The sequence below is a fragment of the Molossus molossus genome, unplaced genomic scaffold, assembly GCF_014108415.1.
Source record: "Molossus molossus isolate mMolMol1 unplaced genomic scaffold, mMolMol1.p scaffold_m16_p_21, whole genome shotgun sequence".
NCBI lineage: Eukaryota > Metazoa > Chordata > Mammalia > Chiroptera > Molossidae > Molossus > Molossus molossus.
The window spans coordinates 13,253,178-13,280,381 of NW_023425357.1; the positions used below are offsets into that span (position 1 = coordinate 13,253,178).

Here is a 27,204-nt window from a genome sequence, read left to right on the forward strand (position 1 = left end):
GCAGGATACAAAATAAATATTCAGAAACTTGTTGCATTTTTTATACACCAATAATGAACTATCACAAAGGTAAACTAAGAAAACAATCCCATTTATAATTGCATCAAAAAGTAAAATAGCCCTGGCTGGTGTGGCTCAGTTGGTTGGAGTGTCATCCCATACACTGAAAGGCCGTGGGTTAGATTCTCAGGGTACATACCTAGGTTGTAGGTTTGATCCCAGGCCCCAGTAGGGGGCCCAGGATAGAAACTGTGGGAGGCAAATGATCCATGTTTCTCTCTCTCATCCTTCCCCTTGTCTAAAAATCAATGAACATGTTCTCTGGTGAGGATTAAAATACTAAAATACCTAGGAATAAATTTAACCAAGGGAGTAAAAGATTTGTACTTGAAAAATTATGACTCTGAAGAAAGAAACTAAGGAAGATACAAATAAATGGACACATATACTCTGCTCATGGATGGAAGAATTAACATCATCAAAATTCCCCTACTATCCAAAGCAATATATAGATTTAATGCAATTCCTATTAAGATACCAATGGTGTTTTTCACAGAACTAAAACAAACAATCTAAAAGTATATATGGAATCACAAAAGACCCTGAATAGCTATTGAATTTTTTTTTTTTTTAGAGTGGGAAGGAGAGAGGAGAGAGAGAGAGAGAGAGAGAGAGAGAGAGAGAGAGAGAGAAACATCGATGTGAAAGGGACACATCGAGTGGCTGCCTCCCACACGACCCAACCAGGGTTGGGGACAAACTGCAACCGAGGTACGTGCCCTTAGCGGGAACCGAACCCAGGTCTCTCTGGACTGCAGGCCGAGGCTCTAACCGCTGAGCTAAACCGGCCAGGGCAGCTATTGAAATCTCGAGAAAGAAGAACGAAGTTGAAAGTATCATGTTACCTGATACCAAACTATACCACGAGGTATAGCATGGTACTGGCCTAGGAGCAGGTAGATCAGTGGAGCAGAATAGAAAGCCCAGAAACTATATGACAAAGAAAAGAAGAACACACAATGGAGGAAAGACAGTCTATTCAATAAATAATGTTGGGAAAATTGGACAGATACATGCAAAAATATAAAACTAGATCTCTCTCTCTCTCTCTCTTTTTTTTTTACACCATATGCAAGAATAAACTCAAAATGATGAAATACTTAAAGGTAAGTCCCTTGAGAGGAGCAGGTGGAGGAGGCTGCTCTGGAGAAAGAGCTGGATCCCGGAGCTGGAGTGAAGGAGTCCAGCCCCTTTTGCCACCCCCCCCCCCCCCCACCCCCCACCCCCCCCCCCACCCCCCCACCCCCCACCCCCCCACCCCCCACCCACCCCCCCCCCCCCACCCCCCCCCCCCCCCCCCCCCCCCCCGCCTTCCCTCTGTAAGCGGGAGGGAGGCATGCCTGCTCAGTCTTTGGTGGCGAGGGCAGCGCTCCCATGCCAGGGGGAGGGAGAGCAAGCGGGCTCCTAGAGGGGGAGGTGAGATGTGAGGTTGTGAGGGTTAGCCACCGCCCATTCCCTTCGCCTTCCCTCCTCTCCCCCTCCACCGGCCTGGCCCCCACCAGCCACCTGTGAAGCAGCACCTGGTCAGGGCGGGTGGCCAGTCAGTAAGAAGAAGTTCAACTCCAACCACTAGAGGGCCTGCCGACCTCAGAAAAAGAACAGCAAGAAGCCACTGAACACATTGAAGTAAAAATGAAATAGACTTAATGAGCAAGCCAGTGAGGAGATTTTGAAAGTAGAAGAGAAATATAACAAACTCTAACAGCCATTTTTTTTATAAGAGGTCGGAATTGTCCTCCAAGTCCCAAATTTTTGGGTAACAACATTTCTCAACCATCCACAGCTCCGGGAAGTAGATGAAGAGGTGTTGCATTACTTGACAAGAGTTGAAGTGACAGAATTTGAAGATATTAAGACAGGTTGCAGAATTGATTTTTATTTTGATGAAAATCCTTACACCGAAAATAAAGTTTTCTCCAAAAAATTACATCTGAATGAGAATGGGGCTCCCTTTTCAAAGTTCACTAAAATCAAATGGAAATCTGGAAAGGATTTGATGAAATGTTCAAGTCAGACGAAGAATAAAGCCAGTGGGAAGAGACAGCATGAGGAACCAGAGAGCCTCTTTTTCTGGTTTACTGGCCCTTCTGATGTGGGTGCAGGTGAGTTAGGAGAAGTCATCAAAGATGACATTTGGACAAATTCATTGCAGTACCATTTGCTTCCTGACTTGGATGATGAAGAAGGAGAAGGAAAAGAAAATGATAATGAAGAAGAAGAGGAAGAGTTGGAAGATATTGATGAAGAAGGGGATGAAGATGAAGGTGAAGATGAAGATGACGAGGGGAGGAAGGAGAGGGAGATGAAGGAGAATATGGCTAGTGGGACACTGATGGATTCCAATCTTTTAAAATTTTCTCCGGTGCCTGGGAGCAAGTTGCAGTTTCTCTCTCTCTTTTTCCTCTTGTGTTCAGTTGCCCTGTTTTTGACATCTCTTTTCTTATCTTTATGACAAGGTTCTCAACTTATTTGGGGTGAGGGGATGTACCTTGAGCAGAATACAATGGGAAAAGAATCTCTGCCCCTTTCTGTTCCAAATTCATTTTTATCTCTTCCTGTTTCAATGAAAACTTTATGGAATCAACACCACTGTGCTCTGTGGGAAGAAAAGCATAAGCTTCTGCTCTCTTAGCTCTGCTGGAAGCTGGAGGGTGTTAGGCCCTGTGTAGTAGTGCATAGAATTCTATTTTCCTCCTTTCTCTCTAAATTGGGCTCAGAGATTGTACTGTGTCTCTATGTGAATATGGATAGTTAGCATTCACCAACATGTATCTGTCTACTTTGTCATGTTTAAAAAAAGAAAAAAAAAACCTTAAAGACAAGGGTGGAGGTTATATAAAGTCAGCAAAGGGTAGGTCTGAGATGTTTGACCCGGCTTAAGTGGACATTTTGACAACATGGCTTCTCCTCTGCCACTCAATGGGAGAATCAGCAGAACCTGTAGGATCTTATTCAGAATTGACATTTCTCTCTTGTAATTTTGTTCCTGTTTGTTTTTATTTTATTTTATTAAAATTTTTTTTCTCTATTGATTTTAGAGAGAGAGAAAGGGAGAGAGAGATAGAAACATCGATGAGAGAGAACATCGATTGGCTGCCTCCTGCATGCCCCCAACTGGGGATCAGGCCCACAACCTGGGCATGTACCCTGACCAGGAATTGAACTGGCGACATCTTGGTACATGGGTCAATGCTCAACCACTGAGCCACACCGGCCGGCAGTTCCTGTTTGTTTTTAAAATTCCTTTTTGTTTCACCTGAAAGTAAAAATGATGCTCAGTTTTAAATGTTGAAAGTGTACAGGGTGCTTTGTTACAATAAAACTAAATGTGTACAGCCATGGCCAGTTTGGCTCGGCGGTTAGAGTAATGGCCCATGGACCAAAGAGTTTTGCGCTTGATTCCTGGTTAAGGGCATGTACCTGGGTTGCAGGTTTGATCCCTGGCCCTGGTCTGGGCATGTAGAGGAGGCAGCCAATCTCTCACTCTCTCTCTTTTCCACTCTATCTAAAATAAAATAAAATAAAATAAAAATAAACAATGGCAAAATACCCTTGGGTGAGAATTAACAAAAACAAACAAAAAACTAAATGTGTATTAAAAAAGAAAGACTTAAATGTAAGACCCCAAGCCATAAAAAGTTCTAGAAGAAAACATAGGCAGCAAACTCTGTGACATTGCTTTTAGTAATTTGTTTTTATATGTCTACTTGGGCAAGAGAAATACAAGAAAAATATAAACAAATGGGACTGTATCAAACTAAAAGGTTTTCACAACCCTGGCTGGTGTGGCTGCGTGGTTAGAGTGTCGGCCCTTGGACCAAAGGGTCTTGGGTTGGATTCCCAGTCAAAAGAATGTACCTAGATTGTAGGTTTGATCCCCAGCCCTGGTAGAGAGGCAACCAATTGATGTGTATCTCTATCATCAATATTTCTTTCTCTATATCCCTTGCCTACCTTCCTCTGCTCTCCCTAAAGATTAGTGGAAAAATATCCTTCGGTGAGGATTTAAAAAAAGAAGAAGTTTTGCACAGCAAAAGAAACCATCAACAAAATGAAGACAACCTACTGAGTCAGAGGAGATATTCAACAATGATATATCTAATAAGGGGTTGATATCCAAAAAATGTCAGGAACTCATACAACTTAACACCAAAAAGACAAATAATCCAATTAAAATGGGCAGAGGACCTGAACATACATTTTTTTCCAAAGGGAACATCTGGATGGCCAATAGACATATGAAAAGATGCTCAGCATCACTAATCATCAGATAAATGCAAATTAAAATCATAGAAAGATAGCACCTCTACCTGTCAAAATGGCTATCATTAGTAAATTAACAAATAACAAGTGTTGGTGAGGATGTGGAAAAAGAGAGAACCCTTGTGCACTGTTGGTGGGATTGCAAATTGGTGCAGCCCCGATGGAAAACAGCATGGCAGGTCCTCAAAAAATTAAAAATAGAACTACCATATGATCCAGCAATCCCATTTCTGTTTTTTTTCTTATTTATTTTTATTTATTTTTGTATCCTCACCAGAGGATATTTTTCCATTTTTTGTACAGATAGAGTGGGAGGGAGAGAGAGGAAGGGAGAGAGAGAGAGAAACATTGATGTGAAAGGGACACATCGAGTGGTTGCCACCCACACAACCAACCAGGGCCGGGGACAAACTGCAACCGAGGTACGTGCCCTTAGCGGGAACCGAACCTGGGTCTCTCCGGACTGTAGGCCAACGCTCTAACTGCTGAGCCAAACCGGCCAGAGCTGTTTTTTTTCTTAAGAAATCCAAAACACTAACTCAAAAAGATATGCAGTGTAATTCACAATAGCCAAGATATTGAACCTAACTGTCCATGATAGATGATTGGATAAAAAGAGGTGGTACATATATACAATGGAATATTTCTTGGCCATAAAAATGAAATCTTATCATTTGCAAAAACATGGATTAACCTAGAAGTTATTATGCTAAGTGAAATAAGTCAGACAAAAACAAATACTATATGATTTCACTTATATGTGGAATCTAATGAATGAAATAAACAAACAGAACAAACTGATGGTTGCCAGATGGGAGGAGGGTTGGGGGGATAGGTGAAAAAGGTGAAGGAATTAACAAGGACAAAGTGATAATTACAAAATAGTTATGGGGACATAAAGCACAGCACAAGGAATGTGATAGCCTACTGAGTGGGAGAAGATGTTCAACAATGACACATTTACCAGTGTCACACCAATAAATTCAATAAAAATAAAAAACACACACAAGAAAAAGGTAACCATGTGAGGTGATGGACATGTTAATTACCTTGAGTGTGATGATTATCAATGTATATCAAATCATCAAGTGTATACCTTAAAAATATATAATTTCCTTGTCAATTGTACCTTAATAAAGCTGGGGGGCAATTAAAAATAAAGACCAGTGATACATCTGATAAGAGGTTAATATCCAAAATATATATAGAACTCATATAATTTAACACCAAAAAGAAATAGGATATCAGGAGTAACTTGCATTTTACCTGTATGTTTTTTCCCATCCCGTCTCTTTGACTCCTCCCATAAAGTAACCACCATTTTACTTGTTCGGGTTTTTATATGCTTTGATCACATATGTTTAATATGCTTGAACAATAAGTGTTGTTTATATTTGCTTGCTTTTGATCTATGTAAAAGTGGTTTATTGTATGTAGTGTTCTGGAACTTGCTTTTCAAAAACTCATCATCGTATTTCTAATATTCACCCATGTTCCAGTGTGTGGTTTTGTTCTTCATTTTCACTGATGTATTACTTCCTATGGTGTTGAATCACAATACAATTCTTATCAGTTATGCTTGGATTCTCCCCACCCCCCAGTTTTTCTGGTACTTATGGCCATTGCTGCTATGAGTATTCTTGTACAGGTTGTGTGAGAATTTCTCCTGGGCGCACACCCAGGAGTGGAAGTGCAGCTCTGTGAGACAATGCCAAGTTGTTTTCCAAAGTGGTTACAGCAATTATATATTACTGGTGAGAGAGTGAAGAATTCTTCTTAATCTACATGCCCTTCAGGTTCTCAGACTTTTTAATTTTTGCCTATCTGGTGAGTGTAAAATGGCATCTCATCACGGTCTAAATTTGTATCTCCCTGATTACTAAGTAAGTTGAACTTTGTTTTATTCATGTATTATTATTGGCTGTGCTTCTTTTGTAAGATGCCTATTTGGGGGGAGTCTCTTTTTCTGTAGGGTTGTTTATCTCTTTCTTACTGATATGTAGGCATTCTTTATGTATGTATGTTTATTATTATATCCTAATCCTTTGTCGGATGGCTTGTCTAAATTTTTTATGATATCTTTAGAAGAACAGAATTTTAATGTTGAATTTATCAGTCTTCCAGTTTTATGGTTGATTCTTCCTTTACCTTGCTTAAGAGACCGTTCTCTACCCAAATACGTAAAATATGTGCTCCTTTATATCCTCAAAAAATTAAGTTTGGCTTTTCACATTGAAGTTCTTAATTTGTGTAGAACTAATTTTTGTGGGTATTTGAGGTAGGAATCTTTTCATATGGATAACTAATTGTCCAGCCCCATTTATTGAATCCCCCCCCCCCCCCCCCGCCATTTATCTTCAATGGCATCTTGGTTGCATATTATATCAGAGTTCCATATTGGTATGAGTCTGTTTCTGGGGTTCCTGTTTTGTCCATTGATCAATTCATCTACTCCTGTGCCAATACTACTCTGCCTTAATTTTTATAGTTTTATAATAAATCTTCACACTTGCTAAGGCAAATCCTTCCCCTCCTCACTTCTTCTTCATCCTCAGGAGAATATTGGCTATTCGGCTTTTGCACCTCCACATACATTTAGGATCAGCTTATCAAGTTCCATGAAAACCTTGTTGGGATTTTGATTGGAATTTCAATGAATAATAGTTTATTTTTTTGGTATATGCCCCTAGCGGGAACCGAACCCGGGACTCTCTGGTCCACAGGCCGACGCTCCAGCTGCTGAGCCAAAATAGCCAGGGCAATAATAGTTTATTTAGGGGAGAGTTTATAGATTATGAACTCGAATCTTTCTATCCATGAACAGGTAATGTCTTTCTGTTATTTAGATCATCCTTAATATTTTTTCAGTAAAGGTTCTTATTTTCTGTATTAGGATCTTGCACATCTTTTGTTAATTTATTCCAAAATAAGAAATAGTGTTTATCATTATAAATGATATCTTTAAAAAAAAAGTCCTCGCCCTGGCCGGTTTTGCTCAGTGGTTAGAGCGTCGGCCTGTGGTCCAGAGAGACCAGGGTTCAGTTCCCATAAGGGCATGTACTTTGGTTGTAGTTTGTCCCCGGCCCTGGTTGGGTCATGAGGGTGGCAGCCACTCGATGTGTCCCTTTCACATCGATGTTTCTCTCTTTCTCTCTCTCTCTCTCTCTCTCTCTCTCTCTCTCTCTCTCTCTCTCTCTCTTCTTCTCTCTCCCTCCCGCTCTAGCTGATCAAAAAATGGAAAAATGTCCTCAGGTGAGGATAAAAAAAATAAAAAATAAAATAAAATAAATAAAAAAAATAAAAGTCCTCGCCCTGGCCGGTTTGGCTCAGCGGTTGGAGCGTCGGCCTGCGGTCCAGAGAGACCTGGGTTTGGTTCCTGCTTGGGGCACATACGTCGGTTGATTCTAGAGAGAAAGGAAGGAAGAAGGAGAGAGAGAAAGAAAGAGAGAGAGACACTGATGTGAGAGAGAAGCATCGATCAGAACCTCAACCAGGGATTAAACCTTCAACTTGGATATGTGCCCTGACCAGGAATGGAACCTGAGACCCTTCAGTGAACTGGATGATGCTATAACTCAACTGAGCCATACCAGCCAGGGCTATAAATGATGTCTTTTTAAAATTACATTTCTATTTGTTTTTAATTTATAGAAATGCAATTGATTTTTATAAAATATGTTGATCTTACAGACAGACATCTTGCTAGACTCTTGTCATTTCTAATAATTTATTTATAGGTTTTTTTGGGCCTTCTGTGTAGATAATAATCATTCGTGAATAATGACAGTTGATCTGTGCTGGCTGCGAAATCCCACTATAACATTGACAACACTAGGCATCCTTGAGTTGTTCCTAATTTAAAAAAAAAATTTTTTTTATCCTCACTGAGGACATTTTTGCATTCATCTTGAGATAGAGAGAGAGGGAGAGAGGGAGAAACATCTATGTGAGAGAGACACATGGAGTGGTTGTCACCCACACGACCCCAAACAGGGCCGGGGACAAACTGCAACCGAGGTACATGCCCTTAGCAGGAACTGAACCCGGGCCTCTCTGGTCTGCGTGCCAGCACTTCAACCGCTAAGCCAAACCGGTCAGGGCGAGTTGTTCTTAATTTTAAATGGAATGCTGCCATTTCCTTATTAACAGTGATGTTTTATTTTTTTGTTTGTTTGCTTGTGCTCAGGGGTGCTCCAGGCTGGGTGTGTTTCCAAGGTTAGGCACTGAGAGTCAGAAGTTAATTATGAAACATCCCCTCTGTGTTGTAGGCAAGGGAGTGGCCTGACCCTCAAGGGTAGGGAAATTCCCTGAGAAGCCAGAGGAGGCTCCGCCTCCCAGAGGCCACCCTCTGCGTGCAGCAATCAGCGTTGTGAGGAGCGTAATGGACCTGCCAACAACTAAGATCCAGACACATGCAATGAGTTCACGACTTATAAACTAGAGCAGAATTGGGTTATCCCTATAATAACACTCTCCTTGTTGTGTCTTTCTCATGTAGAATAGAAACCAGGGGACTTTCCAGCAGTCCCTTCTCCTGGAGTCTGCCCTGCTGCAACACGGAGGGAGAGGGGGCGGGGAGCATCGCCCAGGCGCTGTCTGTGGTGCTGATGGCCACCAACTAGGGATGTGAGCTGTGGGCTGTGATCTTGGAGCTGTGAGTTGCATCTTTCTTTTCATTTTTTACAATGAGCATTACTTACAAGGAGGAGGTGGAGAGGGCTGGCGGGACTGTGCAATGGCCTTTGTCTCCATCACTTGGGGGAATAAAGGTGTTGTGGACATCTCTGCAGGAACGGACCCCGCAGACAGCATGACCAAGTCCAGGCTGCCCACAAGGTGAAGGAACACGATGAACACGGCCTGGAAAGGCGTAGTAGACAGAACAAGGGCCCCTCAAGGTGTCCACATCCTCGTCCCTAAATAAAGGGAATTTACAGATGAAAGATCATGTGATTGGGAGATTATGGTTGTTCATTAGGTGGACCCATCATGATCACACGGGTTCTTTCTTTAGAAGGGAAGGAGGGAGGCCGGAGAGGCAGAGCCAGAGGAGAGGTGAGGATGGAAGCAGAGCATAGAGACTTGAAGAGGCTGTACCACCGGCCTTGGAGCTGGACGAGGGCCGCAGTCACGGGGTGCAGGTGGCTGTAACAGCTGGAAAGGCAAGGATGTCAGAAAGAACTCCCAGAAGGAACCACCATGTCTACGCCTTGGTTTGTGTTGTCTGCCTCCACCAAGTTTGTGGTAATTTGCTCCAGCAGCCATAGGAAGCCAAGGAGAGGCATCACCTTGTCTAATCCAACCTTGTGTGCATTGGGATGAGGAGTGAGTTAGAGCAAACATGACGGGAAACTTTGCAGGTTTGTTACCATCTCTCATCTCATGCCAGACAAGGCTCGGGCAGTGGGGAACATCCTCTTGGACTGTGGCTCTTGCCGCTGTGTAGGGCCAGCTTTGTGCAAATGTGGGCGCCCTGATCCGAGTGAACCTACATGGGAAGAGCGCCCAACCTGGGTCCTCAGGGAAGGACTGAGAACTGTGGGCCCAGCTGTGTAGAGGGGACTGCAGGTGAGGCATGCGAGGGAGGAGGCCCATGGGCCAGGGGCAGGGGAGACATTGTCCCGTTGCCACGGGAGCCTGGGAGAGAGTTGGTTTGGTAGAAGACCTGGATGCTTACTGGTCGAAGAGAGACCTGTTTCAATGATTTCTGTGTCAAGTAGGAAAGTACAAACTGATGGAAAGTGGGGGTCTGGGGGTCATGGATAGTGCCAAGGAGGGCTTTGCTCAGGGTAGGAGTCCTGGGTCCTCCCCACCTTGGTTACTCTGACAGCCTCTCTCTGCGTCCTCCAGATAAAAAAATGTCCTGTCGGCTAGCCTTTGAGTCAAAGCAGAAACTCATGGACAGGACCCAGCACCATGCCTCCTGGATAGGCAAGTTTATTCATGGGGACCACCAGTTGTGGACACCAGGGCCTGGGTGAGGCAGAAGACCAGGCACAGGACACTGGGAGACTCAGAGGGGCCCCACCCAGGATATGTGCTCTGCCCATGGGTGCAGGTAATGACCCCAGAGAAGAATCCTTGCTCATCTCTGTGAGGACACGAGATGGCCCCTATTCTGTGCTCTTGAGACCCAGTGACCATGTGCAGAGGGGCAAACCTGGGAGGTGTCCATGGCCTGGTCCCCTGGGCCATGTGAGGACAGCCGAACACTCTCCTGGCCAGGCCGCAGCCCCTCTCATCTCTGCCTGTCCCCCATCTCCGTGTCCACACCTCTCCTCTCTCCCAGGAAACAGCGATGGGGCTGGGGTAGCTTAGAGATGATGTTTTCCCTGTGTGACCCTGGAGAGAAAGGACCTAGAGTTTCAGGTGAATTTCTGCTCAAAGGAGTTCCCGTTCATAGAAAAAGAGCAAATGAGGGGACGATCCCCTTTATTCAGATCACTCGGGTGGTCCTGTGTGCTCACAGGCCTGGCCACATTTTAGAAGATGAGAGCCGTTATCCTGGTCCATCAGGGCTCAGTGCGGCCTGCCAGGGTCTCCAGTAATCAAGAGGGACCCCAACCTTGGGCCCAGGTCCCGAATATACTCAGGTCTCAGAGCTGGTTCTCTGGCTCAGGCTTCAGTTCCTGACACCCCTCAAGGACTAGGGTCTCAGGTTGCCCCTCCCCACAGCCTTGAAGGAGCAGGTGCTGGAGGAACTAGGAAGTCCCGTCTGCTGTGGGGTTGATCCGGCAGTACACATCTGTGTTTGGGTGCAGTAATTCCTGTGAAAGACAGAAGAGACCTCTGAGCCCTGCGACCTTCTCAGAACAAGTGCAGCGTTTCACAGGTGCTCCAGGGCCTGACTGTGCTGCAGGTGACTGTCCCCCAGTACCTCCCTCCTCCCTACCCTCGGTTTTCACTTTTGCTGCCATTTCCTGAGTCTGGAAGCATAGCCAGGGCTGGGTGGGGGCAGGTCCTGGGCCCCCTGGGACCTTCAGGACAGAATGTCCACCGTCCACACTCACCTGGTAGATGGGGCCGGCTGTCCTGGAGCCGGGTGGGGGGCCCTGTGCATCAGGGAGAGAGAGGGCATCAGGGGACAAGGAAGAAGGGTCATTTCTCCACAGGACAGATAGCTCTGCAGCTGTCTTCAAGCCTGTAGCCCTGTACCCCAATTTCAGTTCATACTGCATCCCCCCTGCCCTTGTTAGCCCAAGACTCCTGACTGGAGCTCTGTGCTGGACTCCAGGGTCTCCTCAGGCCCACCCAGGGACCTAGGGCAGACTCAGGACAGGGTGGGGTGGTCTGCCCCTGACATGGGTGCCCCCTCCAGGCCAGGGCGGGCTCGCCTTGTGCTGGCTGTTCTGGGGAAAGGGTCTGTGCTGTGCCGTGAGGGTGGACGGCACCCCTGCCCTGAGCCTGCACAGCTGGGACCCTGCATCAAGGGACAGGGCGGGGCTGGACCTACCTGGATTGCAGAGGTTCCAGAGGGACCCTGGCCTGGGAGCAGAGACAGGAGGAGTTAGCACCCAGGGGGTGAGGAAGCTGTGGCCCATTTTCCCAGGAGGGGTAGGATTTTTTTTTTAACTCCTAAGAACCAGGGGTGAAAGAGCATCCCTCAGAGTGGGACCCTCTGGCCAGTGAGGGTGGGGTGGTGACACATGCACAGCCCTGTAGGTCGGGTCCCCTGTGCTGAGTGGTTGATGAGAACCTCCCTGAAGCCCAGGGAAGGACAGGAGTGGACACTGTGGGGCAGGCCCAGGGGCTCCGGCCACTCCCTGGTTGAACAGATACTCACCAGGGGTAGATGCTGGGGGTGGGTGCTCTCTGAGGCCATGAGGGTCACTGGCCCTAGGAAAGGTGAGACTTATTTGTGAGGGGTGCAGGGGGAGCTTTTGTGTCACAGCAGGGGACAAGAGGGTCACCTTTCCCAGCAGAGGGTGGAGACCCCTCTGTACTGTCTAGGAGGGGGTGGGCCCAGGAGAGGGGAACTGAGGCAAGGTGTTAGGAATCCACAGCTACGCCCTGGCCGGTTTGGCTCAGCGGTGAGAGCATCGGCCTAAGGTCCAGAGAGACCCGGGTTCGGTTCCCGCTAAGGGCATGTACCTCGATGGCAGTTTGTCCCCGACCCTGGTTGGGTTGTGTGGGTGGCAGCCACTCGATGTGTCCCTTTCACGACGATCTTTCTCTTTCTCTCTCTCTCTCTCTCTCTCTCTCTCTCTCTCTCTCTCTTTCTCTCTCTCTCCCTCCTCCCTCCCTCCCACTCTATCTGAACAAATGGAAGGGTATCCTCGGGTGAGGATAAAAAGAAAAAAAAAGAATCCACAGCTGCGCCCGGTTTGGCTCAGCGGTTGGAGCATTGGCCTGTGGACCAGAGAGTCCTGGGTCTGGTTCCTGCTAGGCCCTAGTGGCTAGGGGCACGTACCAAAAAACAAAACAAAACAAAAAAGAACCCACAGCTGCTCAGCCGTTGTGGCTCAGCGGATTGAGCATCGTCCCATGGACTGAGAGGTCCCGGTTTGATTCCCGGTCAGGGCACATGCCTGGGTTGCAGGCTCCATCCCCAGCGTGGGGCATGCAGGAGGCAACCTACTGATGTTTCTCTCTCGCACCGATGTTTCTATGTCTTTCTCTGAAAAAGCAATAAAAACATTAAAAAAAGAAAAAAAGAATCCACAGCTACCCTGGGCCCACAGGGGAAGAACTCACAGGCAGATGGGGGAGCCCAGGGGTTAGTTACCAGGGAAGGGACTGAGGACCAGGACAGGATCAACCCCGAGGGTCTGACTTAGTGGGAAGGTCAAGGCTTCAGAGGGAAGCAAGGTCAGCACAGGTGAGCCCTGTGCATGTTGCATCGGAATAAACGCGGTGACCTGCTGTGGCCAGATCTGCCCCTCAGGCCACCGGAGCTAAAATGTGACAGTGGCCTGTCCTGTCTCCATCTGCCTGAACTAGAGGCAGAAATGACACCCACAGGATCTGCTGGCCGTCCAGGCCCAGGTCTCCCATCTCACACATCTGGGTTCTGGTTACCAAACCGGCCATGTGGGGGCGCTTGACTCCACTGGACTTGTCCAGGCTCTTCCACCTCAGCTGTGTGACCTAGGCCAGGATGACCTTCACATGCTGAGGCAGCAGATCCTGAGGGGACAGTTCCTTAATTGTACCTAATTTATAGACAAGGAGGCCGTTGGGGAAACCGCCCTGCTCAGCAGCTGATGAGGGAGGAGCTGGATGGAGTGACTTAGCAATATACATGGGGAAGTTGGGGGGCCACAGAGAGCCAGCTCGGAACCCGAGGACAAGGAGGGGATCTTCTCCCTCCTGGCCTAGGGTCAACTGAGGGTCAGCCTTGGGCGAGGGTGTGGGGCAGGATTAGGGTGAAGAAAATGCCATTGTACTTTCTAGTCCTCCTCTGGTACAGGAAATACCCCAGAGAGGTCCCCAGGACCACTACAAGGAGGCCTCCAATCGCGATGCCGGCAATAGCCCCATCTGAGAGGCCAGGATGCTGTGATGCTGAAACATCTGTCAAGGAGAGAAAAGAGAAGCATGAATGAAGCTGGTGACATTTTACAGTGGGGCTGCCCTGGGCAATGACTCCCAACATGAAGTAGTCTCGGCTTGTTCCTCCAAGGAATACATTTCTCTAGGAGGTAATTAGCTGACCATATGCTTGTAATTTTTGTCTGTCACTGTATTTCTAGGTCGGTGGTCAGACTTTCCTCAATTCCATCCTGGCCTTTCTGCACTCAGATATTTTTGGAGCTTTGGAAATGTGAGAGGGGCTCATTGCCATTTAGTAAGTTATGTTTTCACCATATCATGGTTGCATGTTTTTCTCTGTACCAGGTGGGGCAGCCATGAATATGTGCCACGCAGGTCTCCTGTGGTGAATGCACCACCTCCTTTGCACAGGGACCTGGCTTCCCACAGGCTCCCAGCAGGGATAAAATAACAACCAATTCTCTGAGAAATGGTTCTTCTGATGGGTGACTTGAGCTCAAGGACTCCCCATCAGCCTTGCAGATACTCTCTTAGAGACAGACTGCAACTGAAAACTGCCTTCTCTTTCTCTTTCCAGTACTCAGATCTGCATCGTGGTCTGAGGAATCTCCCAGGCTCCTCCCACTTCCATTCATATTACTTCATAGGCATTTTTTTTCAATAAATATTTTGTATGTCTAATCCATCTTGGTTGCATCTCAGGGGATGAAAACGAACAAACTAGGCTTAATATTTCGCACTGAATTCCTTTCCCCCCCCCTGTATTTAATCAGTAACCATGTCCAATGATATTTTTTAAAATCCTCATCCAAGGATATTTTTTCTGTTGGTTTTTAAAGAGAGTAGAAGGGAAAGAAGTGAGAAGGGGAGAGAGAGAGAAACATCAATGTGAGAGAGACATGTCGATTGGTTGCCTCCAGAACATGCCCTGATTGGGGCTGGAGATGAACCTGAAACCCAGGTATGTGCCCTTGGCTGGAAGTCAAACCTGAGACCACTGAGCAACACTGGCCAGGGCCTGTCTCTATGATTTTTGTGCGTGATGCCCCCAAATATAATACATTTTGCATCTGTTTCCTCTTTATTATTTTTTAATTTTATTCACCAGTCAACTCAAGCTTGATGATTAATATTAATGTTAGCTACTATATGGGGTATTTACTATGTGCCAGGCCCTGTGTTTAATACTTTATTTATATCTCATTTGATTCATATAATAACCCTGTCAGATAGACATTATTTCCATTTTACTGATGAAAAAATTGATGCTTAGACTGGTGAAAAACTTACCCCAAATCATATGATTAGTAAGAGGTGGATCTGGGCTTTGACTCCAGGACCACCTGCCTTCATAGAGGCTAGTGATAACAGTAGTAATAATAGCAGCTAACACTTATGGAACATTTCCTCTGTGTGTGGCATTTGCTAAGGATTTAAGTGATTATTACATTAAACATTAAAACAATAACATGAAGCGGTACTCTTGTAATTTTCAGTTGTGGAATATGAGGCTCAGAGAAGTTATGAATCTAGTGCAAGACATTTGTACTTGTAAATACTTACTTTAGAAAAGAAGGAAGATCTCAAATCAACAACCTAACTTTACAACTTAAGGAACTAGAGAAAAAAGAACAATCTAAACTCAAAACTAGCTGAGGGAAGGGAATCATAAGATTAGAGTGAAGATAATAAAGTACAGAATGGAAAAACAGTAGAGAAAGTCAATGAAACCAAAAGTTCATTCCTCAATAAAGATGAACAAAATCGACAATCCTGATACTAGATTGACTAAGATAAAAAGAAAGAAGATTCAAATTACTAAAATCAGAAATGAAAGTGGGGACATTACTATCAATTCTCAACAAATAAGAATTATAATAGTACTATGGATATTTATATGCCAATAAATTGGATAACTTAGAGGAAATGGACAAATTGTTAGAAACACAAAACCTACAAAGATGGAATCACAAAGAAAAAGAAAATATGAATAGACCTGTAAATAGTAAGGAGATTGAATCAGTGTAAGCAATTGACAAAATCCAACATCATTTTATGATAAAAACATTCAAACTAGGAATAGAAGGAAACTACCTCAACATAATAAAGTTCGTTTATGAAAAACCCACAGCTATCATCATTGTGAATGGTGAAAGACTGAAAGTTTTTTCCAAGATCAGGCATAAGACAAAGATGCCTCTTTAGCTATTTTTACTCAAAACAGTATTGGAAGTCTTAGCCAATAATTAGGTCAGGATAGCAACGTAGGTAACCAGTATTCACCTCCTTCCACAACCACATCAAAATTACAACCAAACTACTGAACAACCATTATTCAGAACCGCCTGACATCGAGCTGAATGGAAGTCCTACAACTACAAAATTAAAGAAGAAGCACATTGATGCCCTTCTGCTGTGGCTCAGTGGTTGAGAATAGACCCATGCACCAAGAGGTCACTGGTTCGATTCCCGGTCAGGGCACATGCCCAGGTTGTGGGCCAAATTCCCAGTGGGGGGCATGCAGGAGGCGGCCAATCGATGTTCTCTCTCATCGATGTTTCTATCTCTCTCCCTTCCTCTCTCTCTAAAATCAATAAAGAAAAAAATTAAAAACAAACAAACAAAAAAGAAGCACATCAAGATGGGTAGAAGGGGCGGAGGTACAGATGGTTGGTCCCATACCCACCTATGGCGGATAAAAATACCTTGGCTGGGAAGGTCCTCCCCAAGGAGTGAGGGTTCCCCATCCCACACCAGCCCTCCAGCTCAGGGTTCCAGTGCCAGGAAGAGAAGTCCCCATAACTTCTGGCTGTAAAAACCAGTGGGGCCCTGGCCGGTTTGGCTCAGTGGTTGAGCCTTTGCCTGCGGACCAGAGAGTCTCGGGTTTGGTTCCCACTAGAGGCATGTACAAAAAAAAAAACCACACACAAAAAACAGTGGGAATTGAGGCTGAGGGAGGCTGAGGCTTCTGGAGCCCCAGGCAGCTCCTCTTAAAGGGCCAGAGCACAGACTTACTTGGATTCATTCCTTCTGGGCTCCAGTGTCGGGGAAGCAGCTTAAAAGGCACCAGAGACATGCAAGAAAGAACTGAGTTGTTTGGCATTGTGGTGAGAGCTGAGAGGCAGCTTTCTCCCAACAGACATGCTGGCAGAGGTTGTTGTTCTTTTGGTGAGCCCTTCCCTCACGGGGCAGGCAGAGGGGCACCATATCTGGGACTCCAGCACCTTGGCTCACACTGTTGACCCGCCCTGGTGACTCCCTGAGGCCCCGCCCCACACAGCTTTCAGGCCCACCCAAGCTATTGCCAGTGGCTTTATGATAGGATTGGCCTGTCTTGGCTCCTGCTTCAGATTTTCTTAAATTCTCTCAAAGAGTAGAATGGTGGTTTCCAGGGGTTGAGTGGGGGGAGTGGAGAGCTATTATTTAATGGGTACAGAGTTTTACTATGGTTAGATGAAAAAGTTCAAAATGGATAATGGTAATGATTGCACAACAATGTGAATATACTTGTGCCACTGAGCTGTACACTTAAAAGTGGTAAATTTTGCCCTGGCCGGTTTGGCTCAGCGGTTGGAGCATCGGCCTGTGGTCCAGAGAGACCCGGGTTCGGTTCCCGCTAAGGGCATGTACCTCGGTTGCAGTTTGTCCCCGGCCCTGGTTGGTCATGCAGGTGGCGGCCCCTTGATGTGTCCCTTTCACGTCGATGTTTCTCTCTCTCTCTCTCTCTCTCTCTCTCTCTCTCTCTCTCTCTCTCTCTCTCTCTCTCTCTTCCTCTCTCTCCCTCCTACTCTGTCTGAACAAAAAATGGAGAAATGTCCTTGGGTGAGGATAAATTTTAAAAAAAATGGTAAATTTATCACATTAAAAATGGTAACAGGAAAAAAAAAATCCTGTGCAATGTCACACAGTAAAAGCCAGACCCAGGATAAGAAACTAAGTATACCTGGTTCAGAGACTGAGCTCTTAGCCATTTTGCCATTCTGTTTACTGTAATGTCTCCTGACTGACATTCTGCCCCCTGTGACTTCTGTCCATTCCTCGCACCACTGGAAGAGCAGTCCTCCCAGGGAGATGTCGGATGGGGTAAGGGGTCACTTACATTGTACATCCAGCCAGAGGGGGTCACTTTTGCTGGAACTGACAGGGTTGGAGACCTCACACTGATAACTGCCACCATCCTCCCTCCTGACGGGGTCTATGGTGAGGGTGCTATTGCCCTGGGACAGCTTCATCCTGTCCGTGAGCCACAGACTCTGCTTGTTAAAGAGCCACCGGATAGAGCCCTGGCCGGTTTGGCTCAGCGGTTAGAGCGTCCGCCTGCGGTCCGGAGAGACCCGGGTTCGGTTCCCGCTAGGGGCATGTGCCTCGGTTGCAGTTTGTCCCCGGCCCTGGTTGGTCGTGTGGGTGGCAGCCACTCGATGTGTCCCTTTCACATCGATGTTTCCCTCTCTCTCTCTTCCTCTCTCTCCCTCCCACTCTATCTGTACAAAAAATGGAAAAATCTCCTCAGGTGAGGATAAAAAAAAACAAAAAAACAAAAAAAGAGCCACCGGATAGAGATCCCAGTGTCATTTGTGAGGCAGGTCAAGACCACGGTGTCCTTGTGCTCTGTGACTGTGCTGTTCCTGGCTCGGATGGAGGGCTTCCCCACGGGCTCTGTGGAGAAGCAGAGGAGGTGACTGAGAGTGGGCTCCTCCTCAGAGATCTCAGCCACCACGGTCCACAGTGAGCTCTGTAAAGGTCACCAGAGGATGGACCTGACCCCTGCAGGGCAAGTATCTTTGTTCAGGTGACTGTGTAAGGAGGGGACTGCACCTTCTCTGTGGTCCCAGATCCCCCGAGGATGATCCCTGACTGTGTCCCTGGACATCTAGTATCAGCACCAGGAAGCTCTTCTAAGCCCATGTCCAGCAGCTTCATCATCAGGTGGAATTTTTCACCCACTGACTTCAGTGTGACTCTCTCCTAGAGATTTCGGTGACTTTCTAAAAGGTGAGACCTCCTCTCTAGTGACTTTACAAAGAGATGGGAAAGCATTTCCTTTTGTTAAATAATTTACAAGAGAATGAGAATAGTCCAAGCAGTCTTCATGTCCTTAGGACCTGAGAAATTCTTTTCTTTTTTAATCCTCACTTGAGGACATGCTTAGAGTGAGATAGGGAGAGAGGGAGAGAGAGAGAGAGAGAGAGAGAGAGAGAGAGAGAGAGAGAGAGAGAGAGAAACACTAATGTGAGAAAGAAACATCAATTGGCTGCCTTCTGTACAAGCTCCTACCGGACTCGAACCTGCCACCCATGTACGAGCCCTGACCAGGAATCAAACGAGCAACTTTTTCGGTGCACAGGATGACACTCAACCAACTGAGCCGGGCTGGAGAAATTCTAATCTAAAGGGTTTCTCTATCTGAACAGCACGTTCACTTCCCGGCCTGTGGGTTGAACATCACAGAGAAGGGAATCTCTAAGAGAAGGACTCACAGTTTTAACACAAGGCTGGTACTCGGCCTCCTCCGTAATCTACAACCTTTGTGGCACTGCAGCTTCTGTCCCATGAAGGGACTTCATGGACGAACCTACCTATTTGTCAAGTGTGCACCACCGTTCACGGCTCTCCTTTGGAATATCATACACGCTGGTGTCGCACAGCGTTGTACAGCTGGTGACTTCTGAGCCAAGACACACACGGCTCAGAGGGGTCTGCCCTACGGTTCGCTCTCTTCCCACTTCCACGCAGCCTGGTCCGAGGGAGGCTCTGGTGTCAGTGAGTGACACAGTTTGGCCAGATTGGGGACAGGCCACCCATGCAACTTCTCCACAGAGCCCTGTCCCACCAAGATGTCACAGAGCAGAGTCAGTCACCAGGTGAGCCTGGAGCAGAGCAGAGAGCAGGGGTCTGTGCTGCTCACCCCTCGGAGGTGGTTTCATCCTTTTGTTTGGGGAAAAAGAGGTGAGTTTGATTCAAAGCCTTGTATGTTTCTTGTAGCACGTGGAGTAGGTAACAGAGAAGAAATTGGTGACAGAAGGAATGTGTTGGTGACAGAAGGAATGTGTTGGTGACAGAAGGAATGTGTCGGTGACAGAAGAAGTAACCTGACCTTGAGCACCCTTGTTTTTCCCTCTCTGTGAAGCCCCCTTCACTACTGGGGGCTTTCTGGGGCTGAGAGGACCCCACTTTCCAAGGCTGGACCCCAGCTCTGCCATGAGAAATCAGGAGAGCAAGGGGAGGGAGTCTACAGAGGGGCAGGGGAGGGTTCAGGGGAAGCGTTGGTGATTTGCTTGTGTCCATGGCCACAGGACGGGAGCTGACATCTTCTAGGCTCTTTGCTGAGAACCAGACAGATCTGTACCCCAGAGCTTGGTGCCGATGGTCCAGGAGGCACTTACCAGAGACTGTGATCATCTTGACCGCGGTCCTACTGAGGCCAGTGTGAGGGTTATGGGCGAGGCAGGTATAGGATCCACTATCATTCGCAGTGATGTTGGGGATAAAGAGCTTCTGTGTGGGTTGCGGGGGGCTGCTACTGATAAACCAGGAATACTGTGTAGGCGGGTTAGAGGCTGCATGGCAGGAGAGGTTGAGATTTGCCCCTGTAGGGTAGTGGGAGTCTGGGGGGGAAATGACGGGTGCATCCGGGCCATCTGGAGCAAAAGGAACAAAACCACACATGATGTAACCAGAGGGAAGGGGAAGCTCCTGGTCTGTGTAAGGGCCACACTGTCCCTCTGCGCTAGGTCCCGGCCTTGTTTAAAACGTCCCAACTAGCCCTGGCCGGTTTGGCTCAGCGGTTAGAGCGTCTGCCTGCGGTCCGGAGAGACCCGGGTTCGGTTCCCGCTAAGGGCATGTACCTCGGTTGCAGTTTGTCCCCGGCCCTGGTTGGTCGTGCGGGTGGCAGCCACTCGATGTGTCCCTTTCACATCGATGTTTCCCTCTCTCTCTCTTCCTCTCTCTCCCTCCCACTCTGTCTGTACAAAAAATGGAAAAATGTCCTCGGATGAGGATAAAAAAAAAAAAATAAATAATAATAAAACGTCCCAACTATAACCCCTGTGTTCACTGAGCCTGAGTCCGAGACATTAACCTGTTTGTCCCAACCCTGAGGCCTGCCCGGATTTGCCTGGGACAGAAGTCATGGCCACCCTGGGTGTTGGGAGTGAGGGTCTGTGTGCTTGGACCGAGAGGGACGGATGTAACCTGGCCTCTGGAAGTGTGGATTTGGGCGGGCAGCCTGTCCCAGGCAGGGACTGAAGTTACTCACAGAGAACATTCAGGGTGAATGGGTCACTGCGGCCGGCACTCACTGGGTTCCGGGATTCACACACATAGGGTCCCGTGTCATTCCTTGTGACATGGAGTAAAGTGAGAGTCCTGTTGTCGCTGGACAGCTGCAGCCTGGTGCTGTCTGGGAGACTCTGACTGTTGATCAACCACAGGTAGGTGGTGTTCTGAGTCCAAGGTTCACACGTTAACACGACAGGGTCCTTGTTCTCCTCGGGGTTGGAGTTGTTGGTTGTGATGTTGGGTGTGAGTAACTCTGCTGTGCAGGGAACAGAGAGAACATTACCCTGTGGTACCTTTGATTCCTCCAAAGGCTTCTTCAGTCAGACTTGGTGCCTCTCACTTCTCAGTCAACCTGAGTTCTTAAAGAAACAAGGCCGGTCCCTGTTTTACAAGACAAACAAATGCATGGGGATCTGAGCGCTCAGGGAACCTAAGGCCTCCGGCTCTACGTCTGGGAGAAAGTACAGATTCTCTCAGGTGTCAGGTAAGTATCAGAGCCCGATCCTGGAAAGACAGGACTGGGAGTCAGAGCTCCCCGGCACCTGTCCTGGTTCCTCACTGACCAGCGGGCTGCCTGGCCGACCCCGGGGTCCCACCTGAACATGAGGGAGCTCAGTCCCTGCGAGCTACACACACCCACATTGCTGGGTCGAGATTTGTTTCCACTGAAGCCTCACAGGCAGGCTTATCCTAGAGGTGAGTAACGACGGGCCGTCCCACAGTCCTTCACCCCCAGGGGACTGGGCAGTGTGGCCTGGGCCTGGGTGTTTGAGAGAAACAACACACGGGAGACCAGAAGCAAGTCTGGTGGTCAGTTCAGTACCCAGGCTGCAGGGCCACGAGCTGGGGCCGCCTGCCCAGGAGTTCACTGGTGACTGACATGAGACAGTGGCCCCAGAAAGGGTAGTGCGGAGTCCAGGAATGAGTAAGAAGAGTGAGGGATGGCAGGAGCTGGCTGGTGTTGGCAGCAGAACCATGCTCTCTGCCCTTGGTCTTTTTTTTTTTTTTATCCTCACCCGAGGACATTTTTCCATTTTTTGTTCAGATAGAGTGGGAGGAAGAGAGAGAGAGAGAGAGAGAGAGAGAGGGAGAGACATCGACATGAAAGGGACACATTGAGTCACTGCCACCCGCACGACCAACCAGGACCAGGGACAAACTGCAACTGAGGTACGTGCCCCTAGCGGGAACCGAACCCGGGTCTCTCTGGACTGCAGGCCGACGCTCTAACCGCTGAGCCAAGCTGGCCAGGGCTGCCCTTGGTCTTTAATGTCCTTCCTGCCACTGCAGAGGGCAGGGTCCTTCCTCAAATACTCAGACCACAGCCAGCACAGAGGGGTGACTTTAGGTGGGGGAGCATGAACTTGCTGAAAATGTGACCCCCATGGACCATTTGTGTTTGGCAGTTGTGAGATAGATTTTGAGTTACATTGTGAACAAAAATGTGAACATTATTATTCACGCCCCACAGATCAAAGACCAGTTTTTGGAGGGTTCTCTGCCTAGAGAACATTCACGTTCACAGACCAAGTTCCGCAGTCCAACCAGGTGACCAAAGGAAGATGCCACAGTGCGTTTGAAATCAGTGCCTCCCTAGGGAGAGAGAGAGACGGTGAGTCCTGCTAAGAGAGCAGCGATCAGAGGGCAAATCCAGGTGTCTCTGCCCTATAAAGGGAGGAACGATACCAAACTGATAGACAAGATGTGTTAAGTGAGTAAAGCTAGGGCGATGGTCCCTGTCACCAGATTCTATGGACAGTCAGGCAAATGGGGAGGAGCCCCCACGGGCATGTGGCATGGGGTCTTCCTTTTCTTTCTAACTCAGGAAACAACTGGAGTTTGGATCAAAGTCATTCAAATCGGGCAGCGTCTAAGAGAAAGGGCAGTGGATGGTGTACCTCACGATCTGAGAGGACCCCACCCCGTGGGCAAGGAGTCATCATGAGGACACATGTGTGTGAAATAGGCAGTGAACCAGTCAGATGGTGCAGGGCACCAGCCCACCTTGGGAAGGTCTCAGGAGCCACTGGGAGGAACGGGAGCCTCACACCAGGACGGGATGTGAGCCATGGGTCTGGGGTGAAGTGCGCCGTGAGCTTTTGGGATTGAGACCTGTCCTTCTGCCTTTGACTCCCTGACAGAGTCACATAGAGAGTAGACCCCTGGTTTACATGTCCCTGTCACATGGCCTGTTCCTCTTGGCCTCATGGAGGGAAGGAGCCCTGGATGGGGACCTTGCAGAAGCTCTTTCTCCTGGTGACCTGGGAGACTGGGTCATGATGGAGCCCAGGGCTGCTGCTCCGACTGATTTGTGTCCTTTCCTATTGCCTGGGAGCGTGGGTCTGGACACAGGAGTTAGCAGGGCAATCTGGGGAGACTGCAGGGTGGAGGAAGCAGAGCAGAGCTGGCAGTGTGGCTGGAGGCAGATGAGGGACATGGAACTGTCCCTCAGAGGGCAGAACTGTCCTTGGTGAGCAGTGGAGGTTACAGGTGATTCAAGGACCCCAGGTGTCCAGAACCCATGGCTGCCCCACGGCAGGACCACTGCAGCCCGGAAAACCCTCCCACAGCGGAACAGCCCCACAGTCGCCATGAGACTTGGCTCCTGGGGGGCTTCAGGGGCAGGTGATCAGAGGGATGAACATGAGTCTCAGCCCCTGGAGGGACAGGGACCAGGCTGGCCTAAACCTCCTAGGACTCTGCATCCAGGTGCCTGTCTCTGTAGTGATTATGAATCATTGATTCATTGATGCGTTTAGTCATTCAGCATCATATTTCCCTTCATCAAAAGCAACTGGGTGTATGTTCCATGCTGGTCCCTGAGCCAGCTGCAGGCAATTCGGTTCCAGGGTAGAAATTAATTAATTTTCCTTTTGCTGTCACTCCCCAGACCCGGACATCTACCTTGATCTGGGGCTGGCTAAGGAGAAAGGACCTGAACCAATTGGTGGTCTCGGGGTCCACAGACACCAGATAGGGCCCCGAGTGGAGGAGGGGGTGGGGCTGCGGCTGCACAAGGACCTTGCTGTGTCTGAGCTGCTGCTCCTGGTCTGCGTGACTCTGATGCAATGACTGTATCACACCGTGCCTCAGTTTCCCTCAAATAAAAAGCGAATAAATGGTAAATGAACTCTGGATCACCATGTTGTCTGTGAATTACCCTTAAAACATCCCTGAGTACTTGACTTAGTATAGAGAAGCCGCCAAAATAGATGGCATCTACCACTGTTTGCCTCCATGAGAGAGTCCCCTGGGCTGACCCCTGGTGGATGAGGAGCTGCCAGGAGCATCCTCTCTCCTCTGTTCCTCCCTGGGGACCTGACCTCCCTCTGGAGTCTCCTCTGTCCCCCAGGGCAGTCAGCTAATGGTCCAGAGAGCTTGTCTATCTGTGTTCTCCCCACATAATCTCAGGTGAAGGACCAGGCTCTGTCCCTGCCCTGATGTGGCTTTTAGGGCTGAGCCCTGGCTAGTGAGAAGCTCAGGAGTCTCAGAAGTAACGCAGCCAGGAAACCATTTTTCCCAGCCAGTCCTTGCAGGAGGGCAAACCCTCCTGACACAGGCTCCCCAGGGTCCATGGAGTCAGGAACCCTAGGACAGGGGTCTGGGGAGGGGCTCTTGGGCTGACTTTCCTGTGAGGATTCCAGGGGCCCCTTAGGCCAGGCCCTGACTGAGTCCTGCAGGGTCTTGCTCAGGGTCATGGTGATGGGGAGGGGCCCAGGGGGCTGGACTGAGACTGGTCTCCCTCTGCTGAGTTACTCCCATCAGACTGGTCCTTCTCTCCACTGTGAATGTCTGCAGGGCTGGAATCCGGAAGGGAACTCTGATCTTAGGAAGTTTGTCTCCACTGTGCGTGTCCTGCACTAAATGCCCAAACCCAACCTGGGACGTGGTGCAGAGGGGATGGAGGCGGAGTCCAGGGCCGTCAGTCCTGCGTGTGAAGTGGAGTCCACCCCACCCCACACCAGAGGTCAGAGAGCAATCACTCACGGTATACTCGGAGCCGACCAGTTCCTCTTTCACTCCGCAAATTTCTTTTTATGGCTTGTAGTGTGTAGTATCCCGTGTCCTCCTGGGTGACCTTCCGGAACAGCAGGGATCCATTGGGGTATATTGTCTCTCGACCGCTGCCTGCAGGTCCAGGGACAGTCAATTCATTGCCTATTACATATGATGCAATGGAACGGTTTTCATTTTCTACATTTTCCCCTTTGAACCAGTTGTAGCCTACAAGATCCCCAGGCAGATTGTGGACACGGAGAAGCACATCCTCCCCTTCAGTAGCATCGATCGACACAACAGTGAGTTGTTGAGTGATGGGCGGGCTCCAGAAAATTAAGAGTGAGCCTAGGAGGGAAGAGACAAATTATTCAAATACTGGGATCTATGTATTGGGATGGAGAGATGAGGCCCTGGGTTCTGAGCAGATCTCTTCATCTCTCAGCCCTGGTGTGTGTGTGTGTGTGTGTGTGTGTGTGTGTGTGTGTGTGTGTGTCTGTGTCTGTGTCCTGTGGTCAAGGTCAAGCTCAGCAGCATGGCCACAATGACTTGTTATGTTCTCTGTTTCAAATACTCTTTCCCAGGTGTCTGCATGGCTCACCCCTCACAGCCCTCAGACCCCTGCTGACACTCAGGGGAGCCCTCGGAGACACCTTCCCTGACCACCTCCTCTACAGACCCTCTGACTCCACTTTCTCCCCTGTCCCTGCTCTGTTCCCTTCATGGCACTGTGTGTACCTGCCACCCCATCTAGATCCCTCCTTGTCTGTCTCCTCCCCACAGAACGTGAGCTCCATGTGGGCAGGGCCTGTCAGATCCTGTCCCCCAGGGCCTGCAACAGCGGCAAACCCCTGTGGGTGAATGAATGATGTTCCCAGTCCTGCACCTCCTGGGTCTATGTCCCATGTCTGAGGCTGGTGGGAAGGATAATGTTTAGTGCCCCTGGTCAAGACTTTGGTCTCCTCACATAAATTGTTATTATCAAAAAACTTTCAACTTGGGAATAACTTGGGAAATGAACAGCCATTGAGCTTTTCCTGCCCCTCACCACTTCTAAATCATGAGATTTTCCTGTTAGTGAGTCTCCTCCCCCATCCTACTGTGCTTCTGAATCCTCTCCCCTCAGGTCTACACACCTACCCCTTGTTCCCTCTGAGAGCTCTGTGTTCCCAAGGAGTCCCCAGCTAGTCTCTGTTTCCCATCCTCCTGTCCACCACCAGGTAATTGTCCCCTCTCACCGGCCAGCAGGAGCCCCTGCCAGGGCACACGCCCTCTGCAGGTAGGGGTTGAGAGGTACTCCATGGTGTTTGCTTCTTGCTCTGTCCCTCCCTCTGTGAGAAGAGCCTGGATTCCAGAAATGCTCACAAGCCCTGCTCTTCTGACGTGTGGGATCTGCTGTCCCTCCTCCCAGTGCACTGAGCCTCCTCCTGTGGCAAGATCACTTCCCTGGTCTTGTGGGCTGGGGGCGGGGTCTGTGCCCAGGACACTCCCTCTCTCTCCTCATTTCTGACTTCCCTGTTCATTTCTCGTTCCTTTCCTCTACATTTTGTTTCCTGTAACTGCTGAGACCTCTGCTTTCTTCAGCAGTGACTCCTCCCATATACACAGGCACACACCCTGTTCGTGTAGTAAGCAGTTAGATAGGCAAAGCAGAGTAGGGCAATAGGCCAGGTATGAAAGGTCACCGACATGGAAAGCCAGGGTACCTAGCAATGGGCAAGACTGGCTCGGACCTTGGCCCTGGGTAACCTTTCCTCCCCTAGCATATGCTGGCGATGCGGCTCCGTCCTCCTGACTTTTCATATCGCTGGTCATGTGGTTTGGATCCTCCCCTGGCTAGTTGCTAGTCATGCTGGTTAGACCCCCTTAGAGGGGAACAAACAAGGGGACCAGAGAATGACCCTTAAGGATTAAGCCCCCAAAACAATGAGGTTCCGACCTGTATCAACTACTTCTAGGCCTCAGCTGTGTGTCAGCTCCAGGCCCAGAAAAGCAGCAAAACCATGTAAGTGACGTCATCGCTGACATCAGGACCAGCTGCATTGACTAATGACCATGGACCCTGAAAGGGCGCACCTGGAATGCGGATGAATAGCTTATTGGGATCCTCCCCTG

The 27,204-nt window shown here is 48.5% G+C and overlaps 1 protein-coding gene and 1 pseudogene across 3 annotated transcripts; one reads left to right on the forward strand and one right to left on the reverse strand.

The window, feature by feature from the left end:
• Positions 1-1,331: 1,331 nt before the first annotated feature.
• Positions 1,332-2,382, forward strand: LOC118638918 (annotated as a pseudogene).
• Positions 2,383-10,162: 7,780 nt separating this feature from the next.
• LOC118638259 (carcinoembryonic antigen-related cell adhesion molecule 1-like) lies at positions 10,163-26,487 on the reverse strand. 3 transcript variants are annotated; one of them, XM_036273943.1, is made up of 9 exons: positions 26,328-26,487; positions 25,081-25,437; positions 21,071-21,346; positions 20,199-20,453; positions 13,710-13,836; positions 12,107-12,159; positions 11,777-11,808; positions 11,334-11,375; positions 10,163-11,090 (listed from the first exon to the last, which is right to left on the reverse strand). In XM_036273943.1, the coding sequence occupies exons 1-9, from the start codon at positions 26,389-26,391 to the stop codon at positions 11,025-11,027; spliced, it is 1,272 nt and encodes a 423-aa protein (XP_036129836.1). In that variant the 5' UTR covers positions 26,392-26,487; the 3' UTR covers positions 10,163-11,024. The 3 variants fall into 3 exon arrangements, with proteins under 3 accessions (XP_036129836.1, XP_036129835.1, XP_036129837.1); XM_036273942.1 differs by having other exon boundaries at positions 21,071-21,349; XM_036273944.1 differs by lacking the exons at positions 10,163-11,090; positions 11,334-11,375; positions 11,777-11,808; positions 12,107-12,159; positions 13,710-13,836 and adding exons at positions 17,744-18,111; positions 18,366-18,471 and having other exon boundaries at positions 21,071-21,349.
• Positions 26,488-27,204: the final 717 nt, after the last annotated feature.

Bases quoted from the DNA above. Each gene is read 5' to 3' on its own strand.
- LOC118638259 (XM_036273942.1), bottom strand. From the start codon at position 26,391: ATGGAGTACCTCTCAACCCCTACCTGCAGAGGGCGTGTGCCCTGGCAG. The intron at 25,438-26,327 runs GTGAGAGGGGAC...CTTCCCTCCTAG, and splicing joins GCAGGGGCTCCTGCTGGCCG to GCTCACTCTTAATTTTCTGG. The intron at 12,160-13,709 runs GTACAATGGCAT...CACCTTTCCTAG, and splicing joins TACCAGAGGAGGACTAGAAA to GGCCAGTGACCCTCATGGCC.